At 39.0% G+C, this 13,344-nt stretch overlaps 1 protein-coding gene across 3 annotated transcripts; it reads left to right on the forward strand.

The window, feature by feature from the left end:
* Positions 1-810: 810 nt before the first annotated feature.
* LOC114288786 (actin T1-like protein) lies at positions 811-13,110 on the forward strand. 3 transcript variants are annotated; one of them, XM_082891634.1, is made up of 4 exons: positions 850-1,119; positions 11,690-11,786; positions 12,657-12,735; positions 12,843-13,110. In XM_082891634.1, the coding sequence occupies exons 1-4, from the start codon at positions 949-951 to the stop codon at positions 12,949-12,951; spliced, it is 456 nt and encodes a 151-aa protein (XP_082747760.1). In that variant the 5' UTR covers positions 850-948; the 3' UTR covers positions 12,952-13,110. The 3 variants fall into 3 exon arrangements, with proteins under 3 accessions (XP_028088176.1, XP_082747760.1, XP_082747761.1); XM_082891635.1 differs by having other exon boundaries at positions 875-1,100; XM_028232375.2 differs by lacking the exon at positions 11,690-11,786 and having other exon boundaries at positions 811-1,100.
* Positions 13,111-13,344: the final 234 nt, after the last annotated feature.

Raw genomic sequence — 13,344 nt, forward strand, 5'->3', positions numbered from 1 at the left:
AGGGGTACTTTGTATTGTCCAAATCTCTCTCAGTTCATTTCATCTTCCTGTACCTTTAATTTCATGTTGATTAATGAAATTTTTCTTTGCTGATCAAAAAAAAAAATAGCTCAAATTTTGTGTTTATTTTGTAATTATTATTAGAAAATCAAGTTCATGTAAACCAAGTGCTTGTTTGGGAAGAACTAAAAAAATATACTTTTTTACATGCATATACTTATTTGGATCACATCAATCAATATCTCCTCTCTACTTTTCTAATCACTTTTTTTTTTCTACATATTTTTTTTTATAAAAAATAAAAAAATATGCTTAGTTAGGACATCCAAAATCACCCAAATGAATTGTTTACTTTCGGATGGATAAATTAGAAGTTACCTAGCAAAAAAGAGGGAATAAAATTCATGAAAATTGTGTTTGGAGTGATCATAAAAATCCACTTATTTATCTTTTTCAAAAATGTTTTCGACGTTTAATTTGTGAGTTTAAATAATTTTAATATGTATGTGAAACCCATTTGATAGAATGTTTTGGCGTTATTTTTTAATTTTTTTAAACTTTCAACCACACAAAAATTTAATCAGAGCTCTAATTTTAAAAGGTTATCTTTTTAAATTGAAAAATGTTTGGGAGCATTAAAAATGAAGTACTAGAATGAGTACTAATGATGTGGCAGTGGGTCCCGCCCACTTTCTATGTCTTGTTTCTTTTTTTTTTTATCATTCTCAATACATTAGTGCTATTAATAATGTATTTTTTAGTGATCTAAATAATTGATGTTTTAAATTATATTATCTCGCTATTTTTACCAAACAATTCAAAAGTTGACTTTTAAGAATATAGATAGATAGATAGATAATTTTCCGACAGATAAGGAGGCTGTTGCAAGAAAACCTGAGGCGGCACACTTCATAGCAGAGAGAGAGAGAGGGGGAGAGAGAGAGAGAGATGGAGAAATACTTTGGGAATGCGTACAGAGGAGACCCGGGAGTTCCACACGCCGACCCAGATCGTTTCGTGAACATCTGGATTGGATCTTTCGCTTTCTCTGCCCTCACTTGGGTCAATCCTTACATGTGGCAGCTCTCTAACCAATTCAAGTACCCTCTCTCCCCCTTGGTTTGTGTTCTTTACTATTATGAGTCAATTCTTTCTTTTTGATGAATTCTGTTTAGGTTTTATGTTTCTCTTAACAGATTTGTGTATTTTCCCGATATGGGTCATTTTGAAAAGGAATTTGTAGTTAGGGTTTATGTTTTCGCAACAAATTTCAGTGTTTCGGCTGAGTTTGTAGCACAATCTTTTTTTTTTTTTTTTTTTTTTTTTTTGTGTGTGTGTGTGTGTGTGTGCGGGTTATGAATTAGTAGTGTTGATTATTGCACTCTGTTTGGATGGGGTGATTTAGTGTGAAATTATAAAAAATAATGAGAAAGATAACTCTTTTCTCATGTTTGGTTTATAAGTTGAGTGAGAAATGGTGAGAATGGATGAGAAATGGTGAGGAAGAGAGCTCCCTTACTAGGCTTATTTCATTTGTCACCAAAAGTTGTGAGATTTGGTGAGAAACAAATTGATTGGTTTGGTTGTAAAATATTTATAATACCAAGATTCCCCTTAAAATACAAATGAAGAAAAAAGAAATCTCACTCATGTCCCATTCTCACATCTTTTGCCGTCTTGCTCATCCAAACGTCATCCAAACATGATAGTGGGAAAACACAATCATTTCTTTTCTTTTCTTTTCTCTCCCTATGATCGAAATGGAGTGTTAGTTACCATTGATTCTTTAAATAAGGTTAGAAAAAACCCGAATAAATTTTGTTTGAATATTTGTACATTGTAGTTGTGACCGCCGACTATCTATAAATGGTAGACCAATTAAACTTTCTTGTTGTAAATCATAATATGTGAATTCTTAATTGACTTGATTACAAAGGCATGATTAAAATAATAATTTGTTGAAGTTCTTCCAGGCTTGTTTGGATTTTTATGGAAATTAATTTGTCATATTGCATCTATTATAGACATTTTTTGTGCAAATTAATCATTATAAACTGGGCCTTCAAAAAGTGAGAAATGGGGAGGGAGATTCTTTTTTTTTTTTAAATTCCAAATTGTACTGTGAGACCATGAAATATCCTCTCACATGGATGTTGTAGAGATCCAATGAAGAGATGAATTTTGTCCCTGTGTCTGCAAAGATGAGCATGATTGGCGCCACCCAACCGAGGTTGCTGGTCGGAGACACTCTGATGCTAAAGTTAGCTCTTTTATTGGAAGAATGAATGTATAGAAATCAAGAGTGTTTGTGTGCTGTGTGGGGGAGAGAGATTACTTGCCTCCTTCTCTGAGGTGCCTCCCTCTTTATATAGATGGAGGGGTCTGATATTTGTTTGGGTTAGACCCCTTGTAGGCCTTGTTTGGTTTAGTCCCAATAAGTTAATTTATTATTTTCTGGCTCCCACAATTGCCCCAAAACTTTCATTGTCTGTGGTAGAAGGAATGAGAGTTTTTCTTGTTGAGTTACTCTGTTCAAATAAATGTTAGGTCTCTTGACAAAGAATACAATTGATAAATAAATAACATGAATACAGTTGATGAATGAATAACATAAATGAATGAATGAATGATTGGATGAATGTATGTATGTATGAATGTATGCACAAATATATGTGGCACATCCAATAATGCGCGGCACGATGGGACCATATAGGTCTAACATAAGGACCCCTTGGGTCTACATCCGATATCTCTGTAACGATGGGCCAAGGTATTGTTACCTCCGGGCAAGGGCCACAGGCCGTGGTATTATAACTCCCGGGCGAGGGTGTAAGCCACAATATTATAACCCCCGAGCGAGGGTGTAGGCCACGGTATTATGTCCCTTGGGCGAGGGTGTAGGCCACGGTATTATGTCCTTTGGGCGAGGGTGTAGGCCACGGTATTATGACCCCTGGGCGAGGGTGTAAGCCACAATATTATGACCCCCGGGCGAGGGTGTAAGCCACAGTATAATGACCCCTGGGCGAGGGTGTAGTATATTGCCGAGTGCAAAGGTTGCTTCCAAAAATGGACTTTCGTGCTGAGCTAGAAATATATGGAGCTCCAAAATATGGAGTCGTTTGTTGGTGTTGGGCGGCGATCAAATGCAGACATTGTAATCCGTGTCAAGGATTGCCTGTACGAAATAATAGCCACAAAAAAGTGGAAAGCTATAAAAACTATAACAATGACGGCGTGCAAAAATATGCGAAGAACTGCCCAGTGTGTAGTATGAGTGTATTGCCCCAAAACTGTCGCTTGCTTGGAGCTGTGTGAAAAGGAGCGGGAGTTTGGAACTCAAAAAATTGTCTTTGTATTGCTTGTACCAAGTTGGTCGAGTATGCAAAGGTGTCGAGATCTTGATCGGCTGATATGGCCCAAATGGAGATCAAAAAAATGACTAAGATGTCCCAGTGGGCAATTGTTTTGCCTGTTGTTAGGCGAATAAAGTTGCTGAATACTGTGGCCAATGTTGCTGCATAAAGTTTGACAATGCATAAAGTTGACAAATAATGTTGTTTAGCCGAATAAAGTTGATGCACAGCCAAATAATGATCATGCATAATGTTGAATTAATAATGTTGCCGAATAATTTTGCCGAGTAAAGTTGATGCACTATCGAGTAACTAGTGTCAAAACATCGGTGTCCATTTCATATATAATGTGATTTTGCCGAAAAGTTGGTCAGCTACACTTGGGTCGGTGACTGTGCTGATCTTTTGGTCGGCGACTTTTCTTAGCTTTGCGGTGTATCGGCATCCCTTTGGAGTTGGATTTGCCAAGAACTTGATTGGCAATGGTTGCCAATTTATTGAAGTTGAGTTTGTTGTCCAACGTATGTTTGCCCCATTACTTTTGAATAAGATTTGTTATTCGGAAGGAATAAAATTGATTTGGGCCAAAATCGCCGAGTAGGCCGATAATAATTTGAAACGGATTCCGTGCCCCCGTTCGGTGCCATGTCGATATTGAAATGAAGCCGAGACAAAGTAGGGTGCTTGGTGATATGTGAAGTGAGCCATTGCGCTCAATTTGTGAATAAAATCTGCAATATTTTTATTTTATTATATATATATATATATATTTTTTTGAGCTGAATTTGCAAATTCTGATCGTACGGATGGACTTGGAATGCGTCAAATAGCTGGAAAGGACTATTGGATCGCTGGGAGCAGACTCCTGAAGGCGTAATTGTAGCCAAAATGGATCTAACGACTCAGATTAATTGAGACTTTTGCTCCGCGAATCACTGGATAATTTCCCTCATGGCTTGGCAAAAATAAAAAATAAGGATAGTATGGGGTCAACAAGACTTGAACCCTTGCTTTGTAAGGAAATAAAGAACACTGAACCATTGTGCCAAGTGTGAACTTGTGCTTGTAATTTGCACATTATATATTTAAGCTTAATTGTTCGGCTATTACGAGATGTAACTTAGCCGCAATCCACCGAATATTTTTTTTTTTTGGTCAGTTCCAGGTTCGTCTTCTTTGGCGAAATAGTGGAATTTCAAGGCAAACTTTGATCGGCCTGTATAGCTTTGTTTCAAGTCTGATTTCGATGCCATTTTTTGCATTGGACTTGTCTCAAAGAGTACTTCACACTGGTATGGTCGAAATTGGTTTTTGAGAACGTTGAAAATTGCAGTTTGTTGAAATTATGGGCTGTTGCGCAATTATCGGCAAGTGTCGGTCAATTTTTTGCTCATCTGGTTAGTGGCTTTGGATTCCTTGAGTCGACGTGAATCCTCTGATATTGTTAGATGTGGATTTCAGCAAGTCGAGATGCTAGTTCTATGCCGATGCCGAGTTGATAATATGTTGAATGATATGCCGAATTGCAACGGTAATGATTTGCAGAGTTGCTAATATGCCGAGCAAGTTGCCGAACAAGCCGAATAAGTTGTCGAAGTTGATAATAGGCCGAATAAATGTTGTCGAGTGATAATATGCAGAGAAGAAAAATTGAGTGATAATATGTAGAGAATAAAAATTGCCGAATAATCAATAAGTTGCCAAATTGTTCGTTGGGCCTGGATATAAGTTGGTTTGTCGGTGGTTGCCAAATAGGCGTGTGTTAGCTGTGCCGAGCTGGGCTAGTACATTTGGGTTGCCGAAAGCTGGATCAGCAATTCATCTTTGATTGTGCCGAAAATATTTCCTTATATCATTTGGTCTACGACTTTATTTTGGCAACGTGGTTAGTTGGCTATTTGCTATCGCCGAATGAGTTAATTGGAGTGGCATCGCCGAATTGCGATGGCAGAGGAACATGAGTTGATAGGCCTGTTAGAATTTACCTACACCTACCACCACCTACTACCACACCTACTACACCTACCACCAATTTACCCTCACCTACTCCTCACCTACTACCCAAACCCTCTCCTATATAATGAGCCACTCTGATTTGTAATATAACATATCAAGATATATCAATCAATACATCAATCAATAATACATCGATTTTAACATGGTATCAGAGCGGGTTTAGAACCTAGTATTCGCGCTTCACCGGCGGGTGGCAACCTCACCTTAGCCGCCCGCCGGACCTCAACCTAGTCCGCTATAATTTTCTACACATACCTTTCCCATTTCCAATGTAGTTCGTTCCTCAGGCAACTGAATCCATAGTTGACTGTACTACAACCTCTCGGAAAACCTTTTGCCGGCTCGGACAACCATCTCGGAAACTCTGGTACATCGCCGGAAAACCCAATCCGGTACAGGGCCGAAACAGGGTCGTTCACCTCCAGCAAAGGATGGTTTTCCGTCCAATCTCGGCGATTACTTCCTTGGCCCTGGACTCGAGCAACTCATCCCGCAGCTTGCCGAGAACGATCCTAATCGGTACGGGACCCCCCTGCTTCTAAGTCTGCAGTTGAGGCTCTTCTCGACATTCAGATTACTGATGAATCGCTCTCTTCGGATTCTTCTCAGTGTGCTGTCTGTAAAGATACTTTGAACTTGGTGAGGCTGCTAAACTCATGCCTTGTAAATTCATATTATATTATATTTCATATTAAATTATATTCCCTCACGCCACCCTCTTCTCCCCACTCATCCACACCCCACTTTCCTTTCCTTTTCTTTATTTTATTTTATTTTTCGTCATTCAAAAAAAAAAAAAAAAAAAAAAAAAAAAAAAAAAAAAAAAAAACCAACCTGCCGACCTCACCATAATTGTTTCCACCACCCACCTTTCTTCTTCTTTTCTTTTTATATATCTATATATTGTTTTTATTCCCCCAACTCACCAACCCATTTTACTTTTCTTCTTTTGCTTTTTTTATTTTTTCTTTTCCTCTATTTTACACCACCCACGTGATCCCACTCCCTAATGCCTTTCGTCTCTCTCCTCTTTCCACTTTCAAACCTACATTCCTTTTTTTTATTCAACCCACTTCCCCCAATTTTATATACACTTTTCTATTATTTCCCTTCCTTTAAAACCAACCTTTATTTTTTATTATAACAGCCATTCGCTACTTCCTCTGTACATCTGCCACTTCTGGATACCAAAAAAAAAAAAAAAAAAAAAAACAAAAAAAAAAAACAAAAACCGACGGGAATTGCCACTTCCCCATTAATACATTTTTATTATTATTATTCTTTCCAAAAAAAAAAAAAAAAAACCAAAAAAAAAAAAAAAAAAAACAAAACACAACACACTTTCCAAATTTGCACAACAGCCCATCCTTTTATTCATATCAGGGGCTCAACCCCGATCACACTTTTACATCAAAAAAAAAAAAAAAAAAACCACACCAAAAGATTTGTTTTTCTGTAGACGGCCACCCACCGGCCTCATTTCTTCGCCTATTCCGCCGGTCTTTTCTTCTTGCCTCCGTCCTGGGCGGTCCTTGACGGTGTTGCCTCCGTGCTTCCTCGACCACCAAGCAAGTTCACTCCTCCATACTCCTCCACTGCAGCATATGGCGGCCCTCCAAATCGGAACATCACGGTGGCCTTCCGCTTTAGCTCCTTGTTTTCTGCCCTTAGCACGCTTATCTCTGCTCGCGCATCCTTATACATGCGTTGGAGCAGAGCCAGTTGGGCGTTCAAATGCTGCACCTCATTTGTCCTACTCTGCAGCCGGTTCGACAAATTTGTAACCGCAGTCATAGTTTCCACACATGACTTCAGTGTATATTGATTGGCTTCAATATCTGTTTGCCCTGCCATTTTTTGCTCCACAGACCGCATCGGAAAGTTCAACGGAGCAAACTCCGGGGCACTTGGTTGAGGTTCCAGTGCCACCGCACCAGTTCTCTCTCTTGTTGACTCGTTGAGGTCGGGAAAGAGGGTGAGCAGTCCACGGGAAGACGAGGACGAGGCCATTTTTTGGGCAACTGAGTGTTACCGACTCTCTCTCTCAGCACAACGAAGAGTTTTTCAGACTCTCTCTCTCAGCGCAACGAAGTTTTTTTCAGAGGTTTTTCGCAGCTTTTCTCTGCCTCAGCCTCAGCCTCCGTCTTATAGCCGAGGCAGCCACGCGCATCGCGCGCCTCTTGCCACCAGCCGACAAACGGGCACGCAAGCCAAGGCGCCCACGTGCCTCGCCATCATGTCCGGCACACCTTTTGATGACTTGGGCACGCCTTTTGATGGCACGCTTTTTTATGGATTGGGCACGCCTTTTGATGGCACGCCTTTTTGAAAGATTGGGCACACCTTTTGAGGGTGCGACTTTTTAAGGGTCCGACAAGACTCTGTAAACTGTCCCGACATTGATTCCGGTTAGCTCCTTTAGGGGTCCGACAAGACTCTGTAAACTGTCCCGACATTAATTCCGGTTAGCTTCTTTATGGGTCCGACAAGACTCTGTAAACTGTCCCGACATTGATTCCGGTTAGCTCCTTTATGGGTCCGACAAGACTCTGTAAACTGTCCCGACATTGATTCCGGTTAGTTTCTACAAGGGTCCAGCAAGACTCCGTAAACTGTCACAACAACTGTCACAACATTGTCTGCTACAACGGTCCGACATGACCCCATAAACTGTCTTCTACATCGGTCTGACACCGCCATACAGTGTCCTCTACAACGTTATGACACCACCATCCGGTGTCTTCACCAATGGTCTGACACGACCATACAGTGTCACCTATCCTCTTTTATTTTTATGTATTTTCTTGTTTTGTTCCTCTCTCCAAACTCAAGTTGGTTAGTTCCTATCCTCCTTGAGTTTGCGGGGGGCTGTTAGAATTTACCTACACCTACCACCACCTACTACCACACCTACTACACCCACCACCAATTTACCCTCACCTACTCCTCACCTACTACCCAAACCCTCTCCTATATAATGAGCCACTCTGATTTGTAATATAACATATCAAGATATATCAATCAATACATCAATCAATAATACATCGATTTTAACAAGGCCAATGGCGACGCGACGTAAGACGGGTTCCCAAACTGCTCAAAATAGTGGCCGAGAAGTGCCGATGTAATAACTCTTGATCGGATTGGAAATTGGCGAGTGAATGGTTGCCGATCAATTCGCTACAATGGGATGTTTTCGGTGCATAATGGCTTCGAGCTCGGCCTGTAGTTGGCATGCATTAAAAATCAATTGCTGATCGTCTTGTTACTTGTCGAGAACCTTTCTTAGAGGAGCAAGGGCCAATTGGTGACTCTTGAATTAGCCATATGTTGTTCTCAAGCCGTTTCACGCGGACAATCGCGTCACCATAAGGATGTCTACAGCGTTGCCGAGCTGAAGTTGGGGCGAGTCGGCCATGCTTAAGTGATAATTTTCGGTGGTGGAATTGTATATATTTTTCCAGTTGGTCGAGTGCCGTGAAACCATGCAAGCTTATATCACATTGTATGTTGCTGAGCAAGCTTTTCGTTGTCGAGATGTATGGAATCATAAATTGAGCATTGTTTCCAAGGGAGCCTTTCATGCAAAATTGTTAAAGAAGTGCACAGCTTGATATAAACAATATAGCTATATATGTATGGCTGCCGAATTGAGTGTATCCATCGGGGTGCCCCACGGGAAGGTAGGTGGTGATGATTATTGCCCTGGAAACAATATAGACGCTTGCCAGCCACTCGTCTTGGATTTTGATGTGCCAAAACCTGCGATTGGCAACCTCTTTTTGTCGTGTTGATGACGCGAAGAACCGGGGTGACGTTCGGCATGGCATTGGGAATTTGCTGATCAGGCTAACAGCCGAAATGATTGCCGAAGCAACATAAAAATATATATAAAGCTTTAAATAAAGAAACAATTCCTAAATAAAGAAACAATTCCAGGCGGGATTTGGAAGAGCCACCTTTTGTATAATACCGAAATGAAACTCCCATAAACAAAAGTATGAAACCCAGTTTTAGAGGGAGAGTGAAAATGCTCCGCTTTGTTTTTGCTCTTGTTGGTTTTAGCAGGCAAAAATTGATATTCAAAAAACAACCCACCACAACTGGCATCACAGATATATAATATTATATGTACGTAGATATGCATATTGCGAATCAAGTGGAATCAAAATGAAAATGAGACCCAGCCCTGGGCAGTATTACTTGGAATTGAGTTTAATTTTGAAGAAAGTGCACTAACCTCAATTCAACCAATACATTTAATTATAGTAATATGTTTGTTGCGTTCTTCGTTGATCTCGTTCAGTCGTTCCCACAGATGGCGCCAATTGTGAGACCATGAAATATCCTCTCACATGGATGTTGTAGAGATCCAACGAAGAGATGAACTTTGTCTCCCTGTGTCTGCAAAGATGAGCATGATCGGTGCCACCCAACTGGGGTTGCTGGCCGGAGACACTCCGATGCTAAAGTTAGCCCTTTTATTGGAAGAATGAATGTATAAAAATCAAGAGTGTTTGTGTGCTGTGTGGGGAAGAGAGATTACCTGCCTCCTTCTCTGAGGTGCCTCCCTCTTTATATAGATGGGGGGGTTTGATATTTGTTTGGGTTAAACCCCTTGTAGGCCTTGTTTGGTTTAGTCCCAATAAGCTAATATATTATTTTCTATCTCCCACATGTACGATGCTTTAAAGATCAATCAATGGTGAATGCATGTGGGGTTCTCAACAATTCATCTGTGGATGATTAATCTAAAAAGAATTGGAATTGAAAATGAGCCAAACCCAATAAAAATGATTCAGTGACATTTTGCGAAACTGCAAAATGATCAAATACCATCTGTTGTTGTACTGCTCTGACTTTTTGGAGGCTTCATTCTAAATGATGAATGTTGCCTTGCATTCTCAATGCTTACTATTAGAAAATTCTGTTGTGAAATGATATTAACATCTCAACCTTTTATTTATTGAAAAAAAAAGGAAGAAAAAGTTCACCTTCTATGAGTAAATGTATTATCCATTGTAACTCATTGAATTTTGTATCCACATGGTGCATTTATTTTTGTAAAGCACTAAATTGTTTGATTAGTTCTTTCATCATTGTTCGTTTATGTTTTTTAGACTTTACATATTTCTATTTTCCCAAGCACAGTTAGAGACGATGGAATATGAAGTGAAAAAGTTGATTGAAGTTTAGGCTGTCTTTTTAAATTTTTTTTTTTAACGCTTGGTTTTAATAGAAAGTACATGTGGTATTTGGTTTAAATACTAAAACTTTGTCAACTATTAGTTTTAAATAAGATCATCATGTGGACACTCCTCAGCCCAAGGACAATCTCTCAAATATACATTAAGATGTTGACCCGTTTTTCTTTTCTTTGTTGATTCCTCTCAATGAAATTTTCCATGTTGCACAGGATTCTTCAAAATGGTTTCTTTCTGGCATATGATTTGAATCGTTTGTGCAAAGTTTGAATTGTAAGCTATAAATGCTTAAATTTTAGGATTTGAATCCTTTATACTTTTTTCATGATATCCAAAAAATTTCAATGTTTTAATTTTCAAGCCTCGTTTTGTCAAGTTCTAAACCTCCATACCAGACTTGCAGTCTGTAGTTGGGTACGTTGTCATGTTTTACTGCTCTTGATGAATGATTGAAATTATCTCAAATCTGTGGTGTTGCATCTGCCGGATTGTGCTTTTGTTTACTTATTGTTGGGATATATGTTCTTGTTAATTGATTGTTAGTGCTAAGTATCTCATGTAAGGTTCTCCACGGCTTGTGAAACCCCGGGACTGCATTAGGTCATAGAAGCTCAATCTACTGAGGAGGCTTGCTCTTGCATTTGAAAAATTTTGGAAGATCATTTCATATGTTTGCTGTGTATGCTTTCACCTTCAACCCTTACATATTTCCCTATATGTTCAAATTTCTATGAACTTATAATTCAAGCAACTAAGCCACATTTATGTTTCATGTTTATTTGTTTTCTTTAACCTATATTCCTACTAGTCCATTTGGTCACCATGCAGTTGAAATATGAATCTGTTCTATTGTTGATTTCATTACTTATGATAAATGGATATGGACACATACATGTTGCGCTTCTACACCGACAGAGTGTGATGGGCAACAACTCCTTGAATCTAGGTAGGGAAAATATGTGTTTATTTGTGAATTATAATTTTATCTGTCATTTTAAGGTACAAAACCCTGTGGACACAAAATGGGTGTTTTCTTAATGTAAATGGAAAAGGGAATGCTTAGCATGTAGACATTGGCATGTTTGTGTGTTTTGTGAATTTGTTATTCTTCAGAGACAGACATTTATGCCCACAAAGAAGGACGAGGCTTCACCTCTTCTTGATCTTGCTTCTGCTCTGCCATTGTGGATGAATGGCTCTTACTCAACAGGTCATTGAATTTGTGGAAACCAACCTCTCCTATGATTTATAGGCACTTTTAAAGGAAAACTGTGAATCTATTTTCTTGATTGATTGATCTAAAATGTATACAGATGTTTATACACAAAACTAGTTACAGATAACAAACTCTAACTAACTTTTATTCTAACTGCCTAACCACCACAGCTCACACAATTGTAACAACTTGTTTTTCTAAACACACACGACTGTGATGCACAAGGTGTTAATGCTAAATGATGAGGCTGCACTTGTGACATTGACTGAGATAGCTTATGCAACTGTTGTGGCATATGCTGCAGCTCAGGCTGCGGCTCAGTCTGTTGCTTTTGTGCCTTGAGCTGCAGGCCAGGCTGCGGCTCAGTTTGTTGCTTGGACTGCAACTCAGACCACTCTTGATGTGCTATCTTATCAGCTTTAGCTATTTATTGTTGACTTGTATTTTGTGTGAGTTTTTTTTTTTTTTTTTGTGTGTGTGTGTGTGTGTGTGTTCTGCTATCGGGTGAAGTTCAGGTCGTCCTGGCATGTGGATCAAATCACATCTTTAAGCTGCAGCAATTCTGATTTTTTTCAGTTATTCTGACTCATACTTGGAATTCAATTACATAGGAACTACCAAGATTTTGTGGTTTCGAGGCCACTTGATTTGGTTTACTGCTTTGACCCTGACATGTGTACTTCATTGTTTTTTTCTTTGTTGGGGGTGGGGTTGTTATTTAAGTTATTGAAAATATCCTGTGTTTTGCCTTCACACTTTGCTTCTTTCTTCCACTTTTTCTTCATTTTATTTTTCTTCTTTTTCTGACTCCACATCATTTAAGTTTACTAGTGGTATCATGTGTTCACACACTTAAATATGCAGTTGGCATGACAAAGCTATGTTGTTTGAGCAATATCACTGGAAGAAAGCAATGGCAAAGAAGCAGCCATATGAATTCAAGGTATGATATTTCTGTAGTCTTTAAATATGAAGTTTCAAATGAACCACTAGGCATAAAGGCACTAGGATTTTCTTATTGTGTTTTAATTGAACCTTTTGGTGTTGCAGTGGAACCAATATATGGACAAGGAGGCTCGAGACTCGTACTATTTCAACTGGCCTGTCTACTTCCGTTAGATTTTTCTTGCATATGAAGAACTATCTTGTTGAAATTTGACACTAGTGAGCAAAAGTAGCTTGAACATGTCTTTCAGTTTCTTATCCTTATCTATTTACTTAATACTGAATTACTAGTATGTTCCCTGATGCTATTGAGCTGTTCCAGATAGAAATTTTGCAAGAAATAATGATGAATGGCTGATTTGGGCTTTTGTTATTGATATTTGATTCACGTAGTTGAGATTCAGATGGTAGGACGATGGTATGCGTTCATGATGAGATTTGATGGCTGTTACATGTGATGCCCCCTTTTTAAGAGTATAGATTTAGACACACTGATGTGCAGGTGTGCTTAGTTGTTTCTTGATAAAATTGCACCTATTTATTGTGGAATGCCTGCCTCATGGTCATACTAGTGTTACGTTAAAGCTAGTTATGCAAAAGGGCCTTG

The sequence above is a fragment of the Camellia sinensis genome, chromosome 10 (assembly GCF_055761805.1).
Source record: "Camellia sinensis isolate YWXY chromosome 10, ASM5576180v1, whole genome shotgun sequence".
Lineage (NCBI taxonomy): Eukaryota > Viridiplantae > Streptophyta > Magnoliopsida > Ericales > Theaceae > Camellia > Camellia sinensis.

Excerpts from the sequence above, each read along its gene's own strand:
- LOC114288786 (XM_082891634.1), top strand. The coding sequence starts at position 949 with ATGGAGAAATACTTTGGGAATGCGTACAGAGGAGACCCGGGAGTTCCA. Across the intron at positions 1,120-11,689 it reads AGTACCCTCTCTCCCCCTTG|AGACAGACATTTATGCCCAC; the intron begins GTTTGTGTTCTT and ends GTTATTCTTCAG. Across the intron at positions 12,736-12,842 it reads AGCAGCCATATGAATTCAAG|TGGAACCAATATATGGACAA; the intron begins GTATGATATTTC and ends TTGGTGTTGCAG.